Source organism: Ambystoma mexicanum, chromosome 9 (genome assembly GCF_040938575.1).
Source record: "Ambystoma mexicanum isolate Mex_15411 chromosome 9, UKY_AmexF1_1, whole genome shotgun sequence".
Lineage (NCBI taxonomy): Eukaryota > Metazoa > Chordata > Amphibia > Caudata > Ambystomatidae > Ambystoma > Ambystoma mexicanum.
Window position 1 is genome coordinate 799,658,799 of NC_090931.1, and position 23,217 is coordinate 799,682,015.

At 46.7% G+C, this 23,217-nt stretch overlaps 1 protein-coding gene across 3 annotated transcripts in view; it reads right to left on the minus strand.

The window, feature by feature from the left end:
* TBCCD1 (TBCC domain containing 1) overlaps positions 1 to 23,217 on the minus strand; it is a 522,773-nt gene that overhangs the window by 277,365 nt on the left and 222,191 nt on the right. For all 3 annotated transcript variants that reach the window (XM_069615765.1, XM_069615764.1, XM_069615763.1), the window contains exon 5: positions 16,599 to 16,785. In XM_069615765.1, coding sequence (XP_069471866.1) covers positions 16,599 to 16,785 — 187 coding nt within the window. The remainder of the gene's footprint in view (positions 1 to 16,598; positions 16,786 to 23,217) is intronic.

Below are 23,217 nucleotides of genomic sequence, written 5' to 3' on the forward strand. Positions count from 1 at the left end.
TGTCACTGGCAGAAGAATGCATACTCCTCTCACTCACACGTACAGTTTCGCTAACAGTTCTACCCAACTTCTGGGAGATTAATTTAAAGTATATTTAAGTGAGCTCATGAAATCTCTCACATACATCTCATGCCAGGTGCAACCACGTCAAAGCAGGCCTGCTGACCTGGCATCAAGCACAAACACTCCATCAGCACAAGAAGAGACATTCACAGTACAGCCTCCTCTTCATCCTGGCAAAAACATCCTCATCAGGAATTTTACAAGATCTTGGAAAGAACCACGTTTCACCTGACCCTTCACTGTGACATACTGCATCCTGACAGCTGTGAAGGTAGCAGAGAGGCACCTATGAATCATCTTTCAGACGTACGCGGGGACAAGACTGGCTCTGGCAACTGATGGAAAGTGTTCAACAACTGGCCAGGACTTTTTTCTCTTCCTTTCCCCTGCATAGCAAACTGGTGAGCAGGCCAGAGGAGTTGCACTAAGTAGAAGGAAGAGGAAAGACACTGTATAAGCTATGTTGTTATATTGTAGCGTTTTTTGTGTTTATTTGGTTTCTAGTTTAAAGGGGACCGTTTGCCCCTATTATGGGTAATAATGGGAGAAGCATGCACCAAACAAGATGCATTTAATTCTGAAATGTTTAACAATGGCATTGAGGCAGTCACAGCACTGTGTCTAGCAATATATGGTATGACAAAATGAGTCAGGTGGGCTCAGAGAGGACCAATGATGCATGTTATGTGTGCTCTCTCATTCCACAAGGTACAGGGGCGCATATGCTCTTTCTCCCGCAAGAAGTGTCAGCAGGAGAGGGGTGGTGTTTGATGCATTCATCATTGTGCAAGACAAGGGGCTTGTTTCAGGGACACTCAGTTACTGTCCAATGGATAGATGAGGCGGAGGAAGTATATGCCGACAATCATATGAAACTCACAAGAGGCCACAAAGCACATTATATTGGAATATGTGACAGAAGGGGCGATAAGGGGGTTGGGGGGGGCAAATGTTTACAACCCACAGCAGCACAGTGACACAGGGCACAGCATTCCATGGTGCCATATAAGACTATTGATGCATATTGAGGGGTCTGTCTTCCATGATTGGGCATGGGATGAGAGGGGGGGAATGTTGCAATGTAGGGGGAGAGGGGAGGACTGAGGTTCGAAGATGATGTAGTGAGAAAAATGAATACCAGCCATCTGAGTTTCGAACAAACATGTTCACAGTGTAACGTGGATTGATGAGAAAAAACAACCTTTGAAACACAAAAGCGTCCAAGTTCCTTTATGTGCAGGTCCGCTGGCTCGATATATTTGTGGTCAAATACTGGATGCACCAAGGTGATGAGTATCCCATAAACAATCTGGCGGGAGCTGGGTGTATGCCTGGGTCCTGCATGCCCACCATCCAACCATAACAACTGCGGTCCTGCTCCTCTGCAGTTATGGATGGATAGATGGTGGGCATGACGGACCCAGGCATACGCCCAGCTCCCTCCAGATTGTGGAGGCATGTATTCCCTAGTCAGACTACACAGCGCTGCCCTGGTGGTACCCCGTTCAGAACTCATTCCGTTCAACAATCATCCTGCATTATTGAATAAATATTTACACACCAATAAAGCATTGAGCAGGGGGGTGCATACACGACCAGCCCGATCCTTGAACTTGAAAGGGACATCAATTACTGGTCCAAAAAGAAATCAGCAGACGGGCTGGCTGCTATTCAATCAAAGTACATGTTGTTCAATAAAACAACAACCTTTCTTGCGTCCCTATTGCTTCCAGGTGTCCAAACAGCGGGTAATGCCAAATGGCTGCAACAGTGGTGCGACAATGTGGGGGGCCTTCTGCAAGCCATGCCAAGAGCCCCCCCCCTAAAGCTCTGCAACATAGCATGGGCCGCGTCACATGGCAGGCGTGCCTGGACCACCAAGCATCTGCAATGTGCATGATGGACATGCTGCTGCAGGGAAATGTCACATGCTGCACTCGGCGAAAGATGTGTTTTAATCAAACCTTAAATCTTTTACCTAGGGCGGGTAGAAACAAAGGGGCTGCACATGGTTCCTGGGTCCTGCGAGAAACGAGAAGTTGTCTCACCCGCTAGTCCCCGGGGTCTCTCATCCAGGTGGAAATGACACAGCCATTGCTTTTGGATCCAGTTCCTGGGGGTGGATCAGAGCGGGAGGATCACCTGGTTGAGGGTTCTTCGGGGAGTGGGACACTGGATGGCGAGATGCAGTATCCCTCAACCTGTAACACCTTTGCCCACATATCCTACCTGGTAGGATGGGGTACTTTACACTCCCCTTGCCCTTCACAAACACTTCCACACAGACAGCCCGCTCTGGAAGAAAACAGACTCACACCCGAGCAGTGTACCTGACATGTCCCGCTACTATGGTCAAGCGAAGTCAGGCAATTACTGACAATCACTCACATCTGACTGCCAATAAACTTCCCCACACAGATAAAAGGTGGAGCACGAGAGCACACTGAGCGAGGCAAAGCACACAAAGGAATAGCAGTTTCGCGTCGGCAGCTGAACAAGGGGAGAAAGACGGCAAACCTAGAAGGGTTTGCAAGGAAGGAAATACTCTGGACCTTTTCGGCAAGAAACCGTTACTTTCATGAAACCTTCGCGTCAGAAAGCATAAGGCCAGGAAGCCAGACTGAAGAATCCTGCATTGTGTGTCAAAGATAGCAGAAGCCCTCCCGCTAAACAGTTGGACAGGGAAGAGCAGCAGCTGTCGTGTTATCGTGCTTGGCTTCAAGAACAAAGAAGCGCCAGAGAGATCAACACAACCGGTGAGTTGGGGAGACATGTGCAAGACCGGTCTGTGTTGAAGTCAAGGTTGCAAGCAGCAACATTGTTTAAGAAGTGTTGGAACGAACTTTGTTAAACACGTGTCATGAAAGACGGGAGTAAAGCAAAACGGCTGATGAATGCTTGAATTTAGAAGGAAAGATACCATACCATTGACAGAGTGGTCCGGCGCCGTGAATGCGCTAAATCGAAGGTCTCTGTAAGTTATTACGCCATGAAGTGGTAGAAAGGAAAGTAGAAGATTGATCAGAACATTGTGCTGAGCAGTCATGCGACTGTTTAAGCAAAACCCATCACACACTCGAAAGTCTTCAAGAGGAAACTGAAGAAAGTGAGAATACATGGTCCGAACCCAAACGAGGGAGACCAAATGTGAATATTGTGCTGAAGGGATCAGAGTCCGAACGAGGAAGATCCATGGTCTGTGCCCGAACGAGGGAGATAAGTGCTAACATTGTGGTAAAAAGGGGGTCCAAGCCTGAAGGGGGAATACCCATGATGAACACTGGAAGCGAGACCTTGTGCATGTGAAGATCCTGATAAGAGTGATATTTGTTTGTTACGACAGGCCCTCTGCAATAAGAGACTGTTATTGAAAAAGAGGCTTTGTTCGAAGGTCCCAATACCTATGCTTTGATCTACTGTATCCTCGTGGCAGACAAGCCAGGGTGTGTACATTCCGCCTTGTCCCGTGCAGAAACATGGGGAAGGGAAGCCAACTTCTTTTTGCATAAACCCCCCCCTTTTGTATTTAGAAGTAAGGATTGCCAATAGTCAATTAGTATAGGCCTTTTTATTTTGACAGCGAGTCGACTAGGGCTGCGTTATTATTAGATGGTCGCAGCTTGCTCCCATCCTGAAACTTAGGTTCGATAGGTGTTCAGCGAACCCAGTGAAGTTCAATTAACTCCCTTGAACGGTGATCACTTGTGTCTGTCTTCACTGTGCGATACCATGCCTTCCTTACAGTCCTGACACACGAATGTGACCAGTAATACTAGGCAGTTATCATACCATAAGAAATCATGTTCATGCTGGCTCTGCCTGTATCCCCATGTATGAGCATTCTCTTGTTGACTTTGCCCTTAATGCCAGTAAAACTCTCCTGACACAAGAAGAAAACATGTCACTGCTGCTGCACAAATGTCTTGCCCAAATCCTGCACCACCATGTAAGAATACTCATGTTGACTTTTTGTCCTCAATCCCAGTAAAACATGCACTGCTACAGTAGGGAACCATTGCCTTGTGTTGCTGCACTTATGCCTCCACCCAATATGTAAGAACACTCATGTTGACTTTGACTTTAACACCAGTAAAATATGCAATGCCACAGTAAGAAAACATGTACTTGCTGACTGCACAAGTGCCCTCAACATCCCCATGTAAGAAAACACATATCCTTGTCCTTTAAGCGAGTAATAAATGCCATGTCAAAGAAAGGACATGTTCCAGTCCGCTACCCATTGCGCTATAACCACCAACCGCCCACCCCTCCTCCATGGAATAACATTCATTAAGTTAGCTTTGGCCAGAGATACCAGTAAAACAAGTAAGAAAACATACATGATGCAATGCCCCTTGCCTGGGCCCAAGCCTTGCATGCACACATTCATACCCATTCACCCACCAGCCATTCACCCATTGGCGGCTGGTGACCAAGTTAATTGGAGGGGTGTAAAATTTACCCACAAATATGCCAGAGCATGTGAGCGTAGGGAGTGAGTCTGAACCAACCAAAAGTGGTTCAGGGTGGGGAAGGGTCCCTCTCTCCTAGAGAAAAGAACAAGTTACTTACCAACTGGTAATGTTCATTTCGAATGAATGTTCCTCTAACGTATTCGTCATCTTTGATAATTACGTCCAGCTTCAGCTTCTTCAGAAAAAGAAATTCTCGGCAAAGGGCGCCAATGGCGTCGAGTTGATGTCCCTCAAAAGCCTCTGTCGAGGGTGACGTCATCAGGTGTATAAGTAGCAAGCGTGGCTGCCCGTTGGCCTCAGTTCTGTTTTTCCCTCCTGTTCGTGGTGACTGTTAGCCTAGGCAAGCAGTAGTCAGCCTTGCGAGAACGAACGCTTTAACAGCATAGGAAATTCTACAGAGGGGTAGGATGGGAGGGAGATGACGAATACGTTGGAGGAACATCCATTCGAAAGAACATTACCAGAGAGAGTGGGAAGCACCCAGAAAATAATGCTTTGTGAACGTATGCGACGATGACCATGTCGCAGCATTACAAATGGATCTAAGAGGTACTCCCCTTTGAAGGGCTGCAGAAGAGACTATACCACTGGTAGAATGAGCTCTCAAACCCTCTGGCGGGTTCTTGCCTGCCAATTTGTAACGTTCCGAGATACCAAGTATAATCCACCGTGACAAAGTCTGTTTCGAAACAGCTTGTCCTAATTTTCTTCCTGTGTAGCCAATAGAGTTGGTCATCCACACTTAGTTTGGAGAATCTAGAAATATAGAAGCTTAAAGCTCTTCTAGGGTCCAAGCTATGGAGCCTTTCTTCCTCCTTACCGGGATGTGGCAGGGGGCGGGTGAAACGCCAGCAGAACAATCTTTTGATTTAAATGAAAAATCAGATACATTTTTAGGTAGGAAGGAGGGTTTTACCCTCAACACAACCCTGTCCTGTTGGAATACGGTACAGGGTGGCCTGGAGGAGAGTGCCTGCAACTTGCTCACTCTACGTGCAGATGTCAATGCAACCAATAATATGGTTTTGAAGAGCATTCTTCCGAAGAGCACTTGAATACGGAAAGCGCTGCCAGGTAACCTTTAATAGTTCCAATATTAAGACCTTTGTGTGCTAACGAAAGGAGAAAAAACACTTTCAGGCTGCAACATGGAAAAGGGATCAACATTCTTTTCCCTGACCAGTCGCAAAATTTGTTCCAGCTGCAACAGTACAGAGATTTTGTTGCTGGCCTTCTTGCCGAAAGCAACACAATCATCACGTCATCCGGGAGGTCTCAATCCTTGTATCTCAACCATGCGTGAAGGTTGAGAGAGTGTTGACCTCTGGATGGAGAACCTGTCCCTCCCCTTGTGAGAGAAGAGTCTCTCTTTGCGGAAGACGTATCAGAGGACAGATGGACATATCCAGAAGGTCCGGGTACCACATTCTCCTGGCCCAATCCAGGGCAATTAGGATCATGCGGCTTCCGAACCGTCTCAACCTCCTGATTACATGAGCAATGACGGGGATCGATGGGAACGCGTATATAAGTGGAAAATCCCAATCCACCACGAACGTGTCTCCTAGAGCTCCTCTCGGAGGAAATTCCCTTGAGCAGTACCTTTCGCATTTTTGTTTGCTTCCGGTCACAAAAAGGTCCACTTGAGGGGTTCCCCAGAGGGCGAAGATCTCTTCAAGGACTTCCTGAGCTAGTTCCTACTTGTGGGAGACTGTGCTCAGCCTGCTCAGAGCGTCCACTGTCGTGTTCTTCTCCCCGGCTAGGTGAACTGCTGATAGAAAGATTCCTTCTCGAATTGCCCAGTACCAGAGCTGCATTGCCTCTCTGCACAGTGGTAGTGACCCTACACCTCCTCCCTTGTTGAGGTAGTAGATGGCCACTGTTTTGTCCGTCATTACCAGGACATTGTTTCCCTGTATAGAGGGCAGAAAGGCCTTCAGCGCTAGTCTGATTGCCCTCAGCTGCAAAAAGTTGATGTGTAGTTTGGACTCCGATGAAGACCAGGAAGCGCTGATTGTCAGATCGTTGGTGTGAGCTCCCCACCCTGTGAGTGAGGCGTCCGTCACTACTGTTATCTCTGGCCATGGTTGCCAAAAAGGTTTTCCCTTGAGAATATTGTCCTTGCAAGTCCACCATAGCAGATCTTGAGTCACTCTGGTCGGAACCTGCAAAAGATCTGACATATTCCCCGAAAACTGGGACCATTGGGTCCTGCGGGCCCATTGAAGGGATCTCATTCTCAATCTGGCCTCTGGCACCAGAAAAATGCAGGATGCCATGAGGCCGAGCAACCTCAGAAAATCGAAGGCCAGCAGATGCTGGGCATTCTGGAACTGTTGCTACCATATGCAGAATGTGATGAGTTCTCACGTCGGGGGGGGGGGGGCAGGAGGGGGGCCTTTGCCCGAGGAAGTATCCAGGACTGCTCCTATGAATTAGAGTCTTTGGAATGGTATCATATTGGATTTCTTACACAGACTGGGCTTCTCCCTCAATTACAAGAAGTGACAGGTCATGCTCAGATTTTCCTGGGCCTGTTTGGGTGAACGTGCCCTGATTAACCAATCGTCTAGGTAAGGGTAGACATGAATGCCACCTCTCCTGAGACTCGCTGCCACTACCGTCATCAGCTTGGTGAAAACCCTCAGGCGGCGGTCAACCAGAATGGCAGAACTCGAAACTGATAGCGAGAACTGCCAATCGCGAACCTCCGGTACTTTCTGTGAATGGGATGGATTGGCACATGAAAGTAAGCATCCTGAAGGTCCAATGATACCAACCAGTCCTGGAGTTGGAGAGCCTGAAGGATCTGAGAAAGGGTTACCATATTGAACTTTTCCTTCTTGAAGAACTTGTTCAAGTTCAAGATGGGTCTCAATCCTCCGTCCTTCTTTGAGATGAGGAAGTATGGGGAATACCAACCCTCGTTCCTCACCGCTACAGGTACATGTTCTATTGCACCTTTCTCTAGCAGGGTTAAAATTTCCTGCAACAGAAGCGGATCTGGAATTTTGACAGAGTTGCATCCCGGTGGATGGTCCCGAGGCCTTTTTTAAAAGGCAGTAACCTTGAGCCACTATTTCCAGTGCCCTAGCATCTGAAGTAATGCCCCGCCATTCGTTCAGATGCTGAGAGAACCTGCCTCCCACTGGGGTCTTGTGGATCAAGACCTCAGAGTGGCTTTGCAGCAGCGGCTGAGGGGACAGATGCCGCTGCTGTGGCTGTTCTAGCACCCTTTCCTCATCCAACCCAAAGACATTTTCTTTGTCCTCTTTCACTAGCCTGTCCTTTTTCTCTTCCAAATGAGGAATAAAAACGAAAAAGAGTGACCCCTCCAGGAAGATGAGCCCGAGTAGAAGTGTTGCTGAGGTTGTTGTATGGAGGCGCTAAGTGACTTAGACACCACCTTGGAGGTCTGCAGCTTCTCCAAACTTTCATCCGCCTTGCTGCTGAACAACCTCAAGCCGTCAAATGGCATATTAAGAAGTCTGGCCTGCACATCCGGTGCAAAGCCCGACTTTCTCAGCCACGCAAACCTGCGTAGCACTGTACTGGACGCCATGGATCTGCTGATGCTGTCAGCAGTGTCCATTCCTGATTGAAGGCATTCCCCCATTGCTTCCTTTTCATCTTTCACAATCGCAAGGAAGCTGTCTCGTTCCTTGCCCTCGGGAATGTGTTCAGCCACTGCCCTAATACAATCCCACAGGGTCTATGTGAATCTTGCAAGGGTGCAGGTCACATTTGTTGACTTTAAAGCCATACTGCTTGAAGAAAAAAAATCTTTCGAGACGAGGCATCAATTCTTTTATCATCCCTATCTGGGGGAATAGAAGGGTAGGCAGATTGTCTAATTGATGTAGCTGCCTGGACTATTAAGCTCTCAAGTGTAGGATGCGTAGTTAAATAGTCAGGGTCAGAAGAAGGTGGTCTGTATTTCCTAGCGAGATTTCTGTTCACCGCAGGTCCAGATTCTGGTGTTTCCCATGCGACCATAACGTTCCTCTGAAGTGCTGTGTGAAAAGGAAGAACAGGATCCTTTTGAGGACCTTGACTGAGAATGTCCGTCATGTCATCCTGTTCGTAAGTGGGTGAATTTATGTTCCAACCCATGAACTCAACCACCCTATTCATAATATATTTCTATATGCAGAGTCTGCATGATCCACAGGGTCAAGTTTACCGAATTCCAACTCGGGTGACATGTCTATACCACTAGCTTTTTGTAGACAGTCAGAGGTCAGACATTTTGGACTAGGGTCAATTAGTTCTTCAGGAACATCCCTTGTACCATATTTTACCCCTAAAGGGCAAATCTCCTCTTCAGAGGATTGTTCTTCATATATAGAGGCCATAGACCGGAAAAAGTCTTTTTGGCACAGGGTGAAAAATGTTATCTGTGGTTTGTGAAGGCATTGACTTTGGTTTCGCCAAAGGCATTGATATTAGTGCCGGAATCAATGTTGCCCTCGACAAAGGCGTCAATATTGTCGACACTGGCTTCGATAAAGTCGAAGGAGCCTTAGATGCAAGCGCCGTCGAGGAAGGTGTCGACACTACCTTCTACACTGTTGTCGAGCAAGTCTTGGACAGATGCGTCGAGGAGACCTTCGACATAGACTTCGATGATGGTTTGTCACCCAACGCCAATTTGTCTAGTGTCGCCTTCGGTTTATGCACAGATAGGCCTGTCTTGCTCTTCTTATGAGGTGTCAGAGAGGTTTCTCTCGACGACACCCTCAATGATTTTTTGCCGGATTTAGAGCGTCTAGTCTCTGACCTTCGTCTGTCATTTTTAGAATGAGCTGGGCATGGTCTTCACACAATTTCTTCAAGGGGGTATGGGCCGTGTTCTCGAAGATTTGGATTATCGAGGCTCTAAAAGCCTCCGATTTTCTAGGTGAATAATGTTTTGTTGGACAGGCGAGAACCCCTGTATCAGAGGACTCAGAAGAAGAGGGAGATCGGTGACACTGCTTCTTCGAAGATTACTTTCTTGACCGACTCTTCGACCTAGATTTCTTCGATTTACGCTAGGACTTTCTCTTGGACTCTGCTGAGTGCTTATTTTTCTTCGAAGAGGCCTTCGAAGATTCCTCCCCCACCGCCAATTTACCTCTTCGTTCCTTGAGAGCTTCATTCGTCATAGCCTGACAGGAATCGCACTCGTCAACTCGACCGAGGCACCAGAGACAAACTCGATGGGGGTCACTTATAGACATTTTCTTCCCACAATTCTGGCACTTTTTAAAGCCCGTTTTAGGGGTAGAAGGGTTATATGAAGAAGACATCTCTAAAGACTGAAGCGCCGTTCTCGTACACACGAAGCGAAAGATTTTGGAAAAATGGAACTGCAGCCAACGAGCACAGCTCGAGCCATTTATACTGCGGATGACGTTGTCACACTACGGCAGCCCTCGGGGGACAGACGCCAAGACATCGAGCACAGTACCTTCTAGTGTGGAATATTTTTTTTTCCAAAGCAGCAAAGCTGACGATACGAATGTCTAAGATGAGGAATACATGGGACGACAATCCATTCGAAACACCCTTGCTCGCACACACAACTTTTTTCTTACCTGCTGCTGCGACGAAGGACGGCTGGGCGTCCAACTGCCTGAGTTGTGCCATGCTGACAGAAACCAGGAAGGATCTTTCATCCTAAGGCGCAACAGAGAACCTCCCACAGGATATGGCCAGTGCGCTGCAAATAACCTGTTACTAAGTATTACAATTGGCAAATTCAACAGAAAAGGACTAAACTGCTGTGAGAGAAGTTAGATTAGTTGCCCTCCATAAAAGGGACATTTTGGATTTGTTAACAGCAACGGAGGTTGCAGTGTGTAAGAAGATCGGAAGCAGCTGCTGTACTTTTGTGGCTGCAAAAGATGCAGAAAACGAAAGTTTGATGGCTGCTATTGAAGAGGTGGATATGCTCCATGAGAATATGACAAAGGAAACAAGCATAGTAACATCTGACAACTGGCTCAATATCATATTTGCCTCAGTCCCGATGTGGTTGGCAAACATTTTTAAGATATCTGCTCCAATACTCATTCTGGTATTCATCACCTTTTCTGCAGGTCAATTAGGGTTAATAAAGGAATTATAGGATGCCCTATATGAATGTTGACGGGGAGGTCGGGAAAATGATACCCAGTGTGCGACACACACAAACAGAAATGCAGGAATATGATCCACTGGGAATGCTCACAATTACACCCTGGATATAAACAACTATGATACTTTTTGGGTAGATTGTTCAGCTGGTGGGGAAGCGTGTATCATAATGGGGTGCTTGCTAAAAGGAGTAGGACGCTCAAGGGGGAGAGTTTGCGTAGAGTATCAAGGGTGTGGATACCAAAGTAAAAGAGCAAAGAGCTGCACGCCCAAAATGTGTATCGATAGATTGATCGAAGGGGGGAATGTTGTAAAGGTCCAGGTTCTACGCTGCCAAGGAGGGCACATGTACCAATTGTGCAAGTAATGTGGTGACATTGAGAGTGACATGGTGGGTGACATCGGGGATCGGGACGTCATTGAATGCAGCGCTGCTTGCATAAGGTGAAACAGAAGCAGGGGAGCATAAGAAGTCCAATGGTGGAACGCCATGAGGGGTGGGTGCTTTGGGCATAGTATGGGGTAGTTATTTAGAGTGGGCACCAAGTGAAGTTGCAGGGTGTCATAGGAGGTTAGGGGGCAATATGTGAACAATAGAGAAGCCATTTTGCTTGTAAAACCACGTTAGAAAAGCATTCCCGCAGACAGCTGATAAGAAAAGAGCTGCAGGTCTTCGTGTGACAAGCAGTCAGAAACAGTGTGCAGATGTTGCACAGTTGACGCTTCCTAGGAAAACGCAGCCCCAGCGAAGGGATACTTTTGAGGGCAATGAGCAAGGTACCTAGGTACATGAGAATTGGCAGAAACATAGAAATTAAGTTAATTAAACTCCAGCCATCGTGTGGCATTGTTTTTTCAGACTACACTTAGCAGCAAGGCGCGAGAAGGGAGCCAATCAGCAAAGAGGTTTCGGTGTCTCTAAGGTGAAGCACTTGTACATGTGTCCTCGCTGATGTCCACGAGTTCCCCTGGTACACCACCGTGAAGCATATTAGAAACACTTGAGCAAAATAGTGCTCTTGCCAGTTTCGAGCCAACATGGAGAAGTCCTGTCCGCACCATCGGACCTATGCTAGTGAAGTTACACTTCTGAAAAGGTTCTTAAAATAATTCCCATATTTAGAATCAAATGCAATTTTGTTCCTAGTCCTTTGTGTGAACCAGAAAATGTAGGTAAAATACTGCACTCTGGTGGAGCGACAGAAAGGGTACTGTAGGAAATGTTTTTGTGAGGGACTCCTATATTCATCACTATCAGGAGGCAAATGCTTTGCTGCTCCTCGCAACAAAGGGACCGTAGTGAAATGTCAAATTGAAGAAATCTTCGGTTGGAGATCACAACCATAAGTAACAGACTTTAGACGCAAGTACACCAAGAGACCCCTCGGCACTATAGCAGAAAAACACACATTTCCTTCTGCTTGGTAAAGGAGTGAAAAACAGCTACAGTAAGTCATTGCTAGATGGTCATCAGTCTGGCATAGCTTCAGCAGCAACACATGCTGAACTACTCTGAAGCTGGAAAGTCTGTACAGGAGGGTCTGGCTAGACGGGAGTGTGTTCTGACAGATTGCACAACAGAACAAAGTGCCCTCTAAAATGAATCATGGCTGGGGAAAATCCAAACACGAGGAACAGATTGTCGGATCTCAAATGAGGTGTGCCCACTCAGTATTCGGTCAAAAGACCTTTTTATTCAAAAAGGAAAATAAAATGGTTTAGTAAGACGGCACAGAGCAGAGACACACACACACACACACACACACACACGCACCGCGCGCAGGGGCTGACGGGCACGCCAATACCTGGAAGCCGCGAGGAAGAACGGGTAAGTTCATGTGTACGTTTGTGTTGGGGTTTTGTGAGTGTAATGGTGGGGAGGTTTGGCAAATGGGGCAAGAGAGGGTGGGGGGTGAAGAAATGTCCTTTTTTTGATTTGTGTAGAGTGCCTAAAATCTGCCCAAAAAAATAAATATGTCTTTTTGTTAGGCGAACTACAAAAATCGAAAAAGTTACATAGAACCGTGCCACCTATGCCTGAACTGGCAACTATGAAGATGCAGACTTAAAAAGTAGACTGAAATGGCACAAAAAGGGGAACCTTTTTTGGATCAATAGCCAATTACACAGACTGACATTTTTCATTCCACTACCATTGGAAGTCTAGGAATAGTCTGACACCCCAAGACTACAACTATTAACCACTTGGGTCCCAATCATAACCAGATTAATGCCCTTGTGGTTCTCTCTGCTGGTCTGAAACATGTTGATATATGTACTACCTATCCGGGGGAGACCTCTATGGCTATCTATACGATTCATGTGTTTTTCAACATATGCTCTCCAATACAGGCATTATCTCTGGTATATGTGTGTTTTTACCCATTCATCGTATTGTCCAGGGTTGTTTCCCTCAGATTTTTAGAACAAATCTTCAATATAGGATTGCTAAATTGGCTACGGATGAAGGCGTATGGGCTGTACTGATTTTACAATATTGCAATCTTTTACTAGACCAAAAGACATTTAATGTATGATTCTCAGAAATGTGCAATCCAGCCAGAATTGGCAGAATTACAGACCATCAGAAAAGCAGCCAGAAGGGTGATTGTGTTTGTGGCCCATTTCAAGCAGTTGATTGCTAAGTGCATTTGTCTAAAGTGGCTCAGCTCACATCATTGTGACGAAGGGACACAGAAAATGATCACAGTGGTTACCATCGCAACAGAGGATAGGCTAGGCTATAGGCAAAGAAAATACTCTTCCTGGCCCATTACATTATCTGCTTGGCATGAAGGGCAAGACTTCAGCCCAGTGACAATGTGAGGAGCAGAAGACAGTACAGGAAGAGTCTGAGGCAAGATTGGAGTGTGAGCCAAGTCATTAAAGATCCCCTTTCTGGGGGGGAGAACGGATGACGGAAAGAAGACTCCCAGCAAAGGGAAAGGGATATGGGACCAGTGGAAGAGGGGACTGGCGGCAGGCAGTGAGAGAAAGATAAGGGGAGCCAGAAAATGGGAGAAAACAATGATTGCCATTAGACCAGCCAGTAAATGTTTGACACAGAGATTCCTATGTGAAAGTCAGAGACAGAGCAGGAGAACTCCTGAAGCAAATGGGTGCCATGTCCAGAGCCCTGGTTCCTCCGAGTGAGTTTACATGGCATTGACCAGCTACAGGGACACACTACAGTGCACTGCATGCTGGGAATCAAGTCACCAGCACCCCGTAACACAAACTAACCAATACTGAGTCAATGCATTATGGGGGGGGGGGGGAGAAGAGAGAGAGAGAGAGAGAGAGAGAGAGAGAGAGAGAGAGAGAGAGAGAGAGAGAGAGAGAGAGAGAGAGAGAGAGAGAGAGAAAAAAAAAGAGCAATACTCTACATTCTGTGACGGAGAGTCACGGAGATATACTTTGTGATTTCATGTGAAGCATCAAGAGTGATTCATGAAGGTGGCAGCGTCACAGTTGCTTTAAGAAATACAACTGGAGAATACTGCGCCTTAACAAACTTCCCTTTAAACAAGGTTTCTCCAGCTAATTTTGTTTCGTTAGTGCCGGATAACGAAAACTAATTAAAGTTTTCCCTGTGAGTGCACACACACACACACGATTTAAGGTCTAGAACCAGCAGCTCCAAAAATCCATGGCAAATTGGGACAAGAACTGCTTCAATTACCCCTTCCACCCCAAACATTTAATTCTCACTATCTGGTTCCAGTGGCTGCAGAGAATAGGCTCATCAGTCCGTTTTACCACCATGTGCTAGACTGCAGCATTGGTTTTAGCCTCATGTGGTCATGAAAGGTAGAAGAGGCAATGAGTCTCAAGTTTCACGATATTCTGTAACCCCTTCCATGACGAAAAGGAGTATGACCCTTCAGGGGCTTGCAGTCAGTCTGGGCTAATATCAGAGTATATATCTAATGCCACTTGACTGAGGTTAACCAAAAGGCTCATCAGTGACTATTCTGTGACCTGAAAAAACAGAGGACCAGTCAATCCTCCACAACAGCTTGGAACAGACTAAGGTGTCAGTAACTGTTCACAAGTGAACTCCATTCTCCCTCTTGTTCAGCAAGTAGAAATAGAATTTCCATTAATTTAGTAAGAAATATAATCCCCAATTCAGAATCCCAACTCCAGCAATTCATTGAATGTACATGCATCAAGCCCACACTCTCACAGCATCATATCACATGCCACTTTATAATTGGGGCAACCGAGGGAAGAGTCAGATATAATCCCACTTCATAGGGAAAGCAGATGACCAATTATTTCCCTGACCAACCAAGGTTTCATCACCATCCCTGCAAGTTCAATGTTTATGGGCAGACAGAACCAGCTCATGTCTGAATTTGTAAAGATATTCATTCATAACAGGTTCCAATGGATCAAGCAGATACCGGTTTGTGTAGCTCTAGATGAGTCATGGGTGGATCCCTCATACGGGGCCAGTCTGCATTTCTTGAGCTTGAATCCCGGCAGGGCCTTCTCAGCACATCACCCTTGCAATGTCGACAACTGGAGTACCATTAATCGGGCAATAACGCTTTTATTACAGCTTTTAGAAGCCAGATAAATCTGGTATGAAGCTTTACATAAATGTATCAGGAGGAGAATAGTGACAACATCTGCCACACCACACAAAAACGCTGTGTAAGCTTTATGCAACTTTTAACAGTAAAATATTTCAGGTAGAGACAATAGTGAAACATGACACTGGCACAGGAGTGGCCGCTTCAATGCAAAGGCAGCAATTGCAAAAATTACTTCAAGTGATGGTCATTTTAGTGCCTGATCGTACAGATTACTAGGAGAAAAAGGGTTTGAGCCCCGTAAACAATTGCGTTCACTCTTGCTCTCCAACCACACACTCGGATCAGTCATCCATGATAAATTATCCCTTCAGCCTAAACACATCATGTTCTGCCACACACAGATTTTGCAACTCCAGTTTGCATCCCAATGTAAGATCCAACAGAATTAGCACAGCCAACATTAATGTATGCTGCTCGTTGCTCACCGATTACAATTTCTCACAGGTATAGCTGAAGCCTTACTTGTGTGTGTTAATGGATAGCAATAAATGTACTTATGAATAGCTGTCAAAAATATTTCCCAGAACAGACAAGTAATTTATGTACAGGTCTTTTTTGGGCATTAACTGCAACTATAGAACATAGACATATCTACTGTTCTTTGAACCACTGTTATCCTTATTCTTACCTATTACTTTTAAAGAACTGTCCCCATTCAGTTAACCCTTCTACACGCGATCAGGGAGTCTACTTGAAAATAAAAATGCAGTTTCCGCCTAAAACCTATCATGAATTCATGTACACACAAGACTACTTTGGCTTATCGGTTAATGTCTAGCAAATTACTCAAAGTAAAGCAAGAACATCAATTATTTACAAATTAACATCAAAGTAGCAGCGGCCAAACTAGCAGCACATTGTACATTTCATAAAAAGTAATGTATCATGGAAATAAGCAAAATAGAACAATTAGCTTCTAAACGGGAACATATTGTTAATGAAGGAGTTGAACAAGTGGTTTAATGAAGAGCATTAGAGATCGCCAAAAGCAGATTTTGGAGTCAGGTACGCTTCCATTCTTTTCCCGGTCCCTCAAAAACAATAGGAGGGTATACAAAAAAATTATGATGCTTTAAATCAAATTGTGAGTAGTGGGTGTCCAATGACAATTTGAAAGTAGTATACAAATCTTAAGTGGAAACAATCTGTCTGAGAAAATAGATATCCAGCTCTGGATTTCCAATGTGATGTTCACAATTGCAAGGGGGGGAACCTGCACATTGCCTTAGTAACTACTAACCTATATGGTACAAGAAGAAGAGTACTGTTAGAGTTCCTACCTTTAAAGCATGTGCAAACTGCAAAAGAAACGGGCTGGGAAAGAAAGAGAGCTAACCTTAATGGAGAAAGAAGGTATATGAAGGATTCATTGCATCTGTGAATCTTCACATGAGCTCCCACAAGGGTCTCTGAGCTCTTTGCCAGGGTTTGTCGGTAGATTTGGCTCATTACCACCATCCGATGACCCTCTGGGACCATGTAGGCATTGCAGGCAACCTTTGCACGCTTAGTTGTTCCTTCCACTAGAAAATAAATATTTGACTAAAATGTAAATTAAGAACATTATAGTAAAAGTGACATTTTTCAGCTATGCATTGCACTGACAGGTAATTGATTTCTACAATCTCTCAAACAAACTAAAACAACTCTTTATGCAAAAGCAGCATCTTAAGGTTCCAGCTTGATGTTGCCTGTGCAGCTTTCAAAATTTTTGAAAGTTGAGTAATTACTTTCTTATGCAAATAATAATTATTTTTTTAAATGGAAAAGCAAGATGATTTTCAAAAGATTTCCCTTAGCAGTTATCCAAACTACTGAAGGATTAAATACCACAGTCTGTAAAAAGTCCTCTCAGTGGGCATAATTAGTGTCATAGTAACCTTACTACACCGCACCGAATCCTAATGTATGCAAAAATTATGGACGGTCATAAAAGAAATTGTAGAGTCCTTCACAGGAAGGTCGTTTTGATGCAACTAATGGGATCAACACGATATTGACACTTATTATTTGGTATCAGTCAGAGAATTGTTTAGAGGATTACTGGATTAAATATTTCCCCAACAATACATTTTAAAAATAAACACTCTTAAGAAGATGATAGTTACACAAACACTATGTGCAGCTCATCTTCTTACATGGTTTAATATTTGTCACAGCTAAGAGCAAGTCCTGCGGTTGGTTGGAATATCACTAAAGGAACTGCAAAGAACCTGCGAGAGGATGAGGAAGTGTACTCAAAAAGTATAACTCGTTAGCATATCAATGACCTCAGCATTTACAAATCTAACAAATCAATGATGAGGGTGAAGGGAAAGTACAACTAACTGGAAATAAGTTGTATTGAGGACTTAAAACATCCATTATCCCTCCCCACATAGAAATGTTGATAAACGTCCTCATTCACGCTTCTTAATGTGTATACTTTGTTCTCGCTAATCACTCCTACCTCTCAGGCATCCATAAGTCCTCTTCACTAGTCTGTATTCATCACATCACTTTGGGAACCAACCAGATTAAAAAAAAAATAGCATGCATTTTAATTGGTGGGCAACATCCAGTCCTCTGTGCTCATCTGCACAATACTAGAGATATATGCTACATTAGGGAAGCATCATACAAAAAGGGCCCAATCATGCACAGCATCCAAGCCACAATATTGCTCAGTGCCTCGCTAGCACACATTCAGCGGCACTCAGTGCAAAACTGTCCAGGGTGGAAGGGTTGATATAAGGGCTTCCAGCTCAAAGATAAACTGTGGCGCCAACACAGCATAAGGGAATAGTTTCTTACCTGTAACTCCATTTCTCCAGCATTGGTATCTTTCATGGATTCACATGCTTAGAATATTCCCCGTCGACAGACTGGGAACCCTCGGTAAGCTTATAAAGCCGTTTCCCATAGGAAAACGTTCGACACTTTTGTGTCCTATCTACGTCGTTTTGGGCCACGCACGCCCCACTAGGACATAGTGGTATAAATGCCCCGCCCCCGCGGCTCCCTTCAGATTTTGACCCCTCCAAAGTGGAACGGGGTGAAACAAGAACTACAAGATGATTGCATTTTGGGGAGGCCGGAGGGCGCATGTGAATCCATGAAAGATACCAATGCTGGAGAAATGGAGTTACAGGTAAGAAACTATTCCTTTCTCCAGCATTGGATCTTTCATGGATTAACATGCTTAGAATAGAATGCACAGCAGTGAACTTGAAAGAATGGAGGAGGTGTGAATGCAATCCAGCACCCACCCCATCCTGCAAAAGGCGAATCATGATCACATAAGATTCGAAATTAACAACATGCCACAGTACTGCACCGAGTAATATTCATATAAGCCATAAAAGCATACATAAAACACATGTGTTTACCTCTATGCGTATATTCGTACATATATATATATATATATATGCATATACAAATACATATCCAAACCAGCATAGACCCTTCTCGAAGAAAAGGGCTTACCTTACTGAAAAAGATGTCGCAAGACTGCTCGTCCCATTTGTATCTCGTCCGCATGCTGTCGTTCGAGGCAGTAGTGGTGGGTGAATGTATGGGGCACTGACCATGCTGCCGCCCTGCAAATGTCTGTCAGTGGAACCCCCGCCCACAACGCCGTCAACGACGAAGTCGCCCTGGTCGAGTGAGCTCTCGGACGTCCTTGTAGCGGTTTTCCCGCTTTTGAGTGGCAGAAGGCAATCGTCGACGAGACCTATCGGGCCAGTCCTTGTTTTAAAATTGCCTTCCCCTTTGCCGAAGGCCCATATGCAACGAAGAGTTGCTGCGTAGATCGAAGTTGTTGAGTTCGGTGAAGGTAAAATTTTAGAGCTCTCTTGACATCCAGGGTATGCAAGACCTTTTCCGCAGCTGATGAGGGAGTCGCGAAGAAGGTGGGCAGGACAATGGATGAATGTTTATGATAAGTTGTAGGAACTTTCGGGATGAAACGAGGACTTATTGACAAGATCACTTTGTCTTTGAAAAACCTGAGATATGGAGGGTCTATGACCAATGCTTGCAACTCTGAGATCCGTCTAGCCGATCTTATGGCTATTAGAAAAGCCACTTTCCATGATAAAAACTTCATTGACGACGTGGCCATTGGCTCAAAGGATGGTTTCATTAACCCTGCAAGTACCATGTTAAGGCTCCACGTCGGTGGAAAACGCTTAACCGGGGGAAACGTCCGGAATAAACCTCTCATGAAGTGTTTCACTAACCTGTCGCTAAACAAGGGCGTTGATTTCCTCCCTCTTGTGAACCTAGAGATGGCCGCCAGGTGAACCTTTAGTGATGAAAAGGACAAACCACTCTTCGCCAAATGTAGTAGATACGGAAGAAGTTGTTCCGGAGTAACCCTCAGAGGTTCTACTCCTGCCTGTCCGTGACACCACGTACAGATTCTCCTCCATTTACACCTGTAGGACTTGTTGGTGGACGGGGCTCGCGCAGCCTGTAATATCTTCCGACAGTCCGAGGGAATGTTCAAGACACCAAATTCTGAAAAGTCAGGAGCCACGCTGTGAGGTTGAGACTGCTCGGGTTTTGATGCCACACCGTTCCTTCGTCCCGGGACAAGAGGTTGGGCACCTTCGTGAACGCCATCGGGTGATCCGCTGACAGGTGAAGCAGGTCGGAAAACCATGGTTGCCTCGGCCAACACAGTGTTATCAGGATGACTCGGCAGCTGTACCTGCGTATCCACTGCAGAGTCCTCCATATCAGAGGAAACGGAGGAAAGGCGTAGAGGAACTTGCCCGTCCACGGGAAGGAAAACGCTTCTCCTACCGAATCTTCCTGTGGCCACCTGCTGGAGTACATCTCGCACTTCTTGTTCGTCTTCGTGGCAAAGAGATCCAGCGGAGGCCGCCCCCATTTCTCGAAGACCTTCTACAATTGCTCGGTGTCTATTTCCCACTCGTGAATCTGGTCCATATTTCTGCTGATCGAGTCCGCCTGCTCGTTCCTTACTGCTGGAAGGTGATGAGCTACGAAGGATATATCGTGTTTTAGAGCCCAGTAGCACACCTTCTGAGCCTCGATGGAGAGGGTTCTGGATCGCGTGCCGCCTTGCTTCCTTAAGTAAAACATTGCCGTGGTGTTGTCCGTCAAAACTCTCACTGTGGATCCCCTGATGTGAGGCAGGAACGCCCTCAGGGCCCAGCGGACCGCTCTCAATTCCAGAACGTTGATGTGCAGGAGAGATTCCTTCTGAGACCAACGGCCTTGCGTCTGCAGAGTGCCCATGTGCGCTCCCCAGCCAGTTAGGGATGCGTCCGTCACCACGGTGAACCGGAACTCTGGCTCCTGTAGGGGTACTCCTTTGGAAATATTCTGAACTCTCTTCCACCACCGAAGAGTTAATAGGAGCTCGTCGTCGTCGACGGTCAGCCTGTCTGACCAGAGGCCCTGAGCTTGCGTCCAACGGTCCGCCAAAAACTGTTACTCTGGCCTCATGAAAATGCAGCAGTTGGGCACCAGAGGAATGCAGGACGCCATAGCTCCCAGGATTGATGTATATTTTCTCACCGACAATCTGGAATTGATTTTCAACTGACTTGCCAATCGACTGAGCCTGGTGATCCTGTCGAGGGAGGGTCTGACTAACCCCAACTGGGTCTCGAACTGTGCACCCAGAAAGACCAAGCTTCTTGATGGCTTTAACGAGGATTTTTCGAAGTTTATCGCAAACCCCAACCGTTGCAAGAGGCTCATGGTGTCCTGTAGACTCCTGTGCGTCGACGACGGGGAGGACCCCCTCACCAACTAGTCATCGAGATACGGGTATAGATGGTGGCCTTGCCTTCTCAGCCAGGCTGCCACCGGAGCCAAGCATTTTGTGAACGTTCTGGGGAAGATTTCAGTCCAAAGGGAAGAACTGTGAACTGGTAGTGAGTCCGCCCTACCACAAACCTTAGGTACTACTTGTGTCGCCGACACATCGGTATGTGGAAGTACGCGTCCTGCAGGTCCAGAGACGCCAGAAAATCCCCTTCTTGAACTGACCTGATCATCTCCTGGAGCGTGAGCATCTTGAACTTTATGTTCCTCAACGACTTGTTTAGCTCGCGCAGGTCTAGGATGGGGCGCCACTTTCCATTTGGCTTTTTCACCACAAAGTATCGGGAATAAACCCCTTGACCCCTTTGTGACGACGGGACCAGTTCTATAGCCCCTTTTTGTAGCATAAGTGCTACTTCCTGCAGCAACACGCTCAGATGGGATTGAGCTACACACGCCGGTGGAATATGCAGAGGGTTGCTCTTGAATTGCAGGGAATGTCCGTATCTTACTGTGTCCAACACCCATTGATCTGTTGTTATTAGCTCCCATTCGTTGATGTAACATGATACTCTGCCCCCCAGAACGTTCCGATACCCGTCATTGCTGGTCCTTCTTCTGTTTATCCCTCGTCGACGACGAGTAACCTGCTCTCTTCCTGGGGGCCTGGTAGTCCCGGCGACGTTTAGCCGCTTGCGAAGCTCGCCTGTATCCCTGAGAGGAATATGCTGACCTACCGAAGAGTCGGTCCCTCGATGCTGAAAATCTGGAATTCCCCGATGCTCCTCTGAAGGGACAAAAAGACCGGAAACTCCGACCACTCTGGAGGGCCCCCAAGGAACGCGCCATGTCCGAGTCCTCCTTCATGCCCTTCAGGGCTTCATCGACCTTCTCGCCGAAGAGGAGGTCTCCTTCAAAAGGCATATCCAGTACCTTGTACTGCACCTCGTGTCGGAAGTTGGTGCATTTTAGCCATGCTTGCCGTCGGAGAACGACGCTGTTGTTCACCTGCTTAAAACCCGACTCCGCAAGGTCTACTGCGATGTTTATGGCATGATCCGAAGCTTCCTCACCTACCCTGACCAGCAACATAGCTGCTTTTCGATGTTCATCCGGAAGGTGTTCCAGTATAGGCGCCAACCGATGCCACATCTCTCTGTCGTATCTAGCAACTATGGCGAGAGAATTGGCCGCCTTCACTGTGGTAGCACCTACCGACAGGACTTTTTTGCCGAAAGCATCATGTCGTCTAGTATCACTTTCCGGGGGGGGTCGTACACTTGCGTTGAGCCCTTGCATTTCTCGCCGCCGCCGCCGATACCACAGAGTCAGGTGTTGGTTGTGAGGAAAGGCACTTGGGAGTAGAGTCCGGGGCTTTGAATTTTTTCTCTAGGCGACCCTTCATCGCTGGTTCTGAGAAAGGGTGACGCATGGTTTGAAGACCTTCCACACATGATCCAGGATGGGCACTGAAAACACTGACCTTCTCCTTTTTCCCCATGTGGTCGAAAAGAAAACAGTCCCCCTTTTCTTCTTCTTGGGCCAGCAACAAATTCCGTGCAAGCCCTGGCCATCATGTTGTGAAATGACCCAATATCGTCTGGGGGAGACGGCTGAGCCGGGCTTCTCTGGGTTTCCAATTCTGCATCGGACTCCCAGGTCAGATCCCTGGGGGGGGGGGGGGGGGAGGGAGGAGGGAGACCACCGACGATGCTCTGCTGCCTGATTCCGAATCCAACAGTTCCACTTCCTCGTGGCGTGGGGGTGAGAGATTTGCTTCTGGAGGCCCTGCCGCGGGGGTTGAAGGTGGTGGGCGGCGAGACGGGCCCGGGTCGTCGACGACCGACCTGGCCGGAGTTGTTCGAGGCAGTCTGTCATCCAGTGTCCTCAGCAGCGTTTGCAGCGTGGACAAGACCTCCAATGATAAAATTGATTGCGGATTGAGCAGGGGGGCAGAACCCGGAATGCACCCGGAGAGAGGTGTGGTAACTTGTAACCCCAGGTCTGTAGGGGCAGCTATCCTCTCACCCTCGTCTCCCGAGGACACCGACAAGGCCTCTCGCTGTAAAAGTGTGTCTGGCAAAATTGGGTCGCAGACTTGTGGACGCCAGGGCTCTTGCAGGATATCCGTCGACGAAGCAATAGCTGGCCCCGTCGTCGACGCCGGCGTCGCC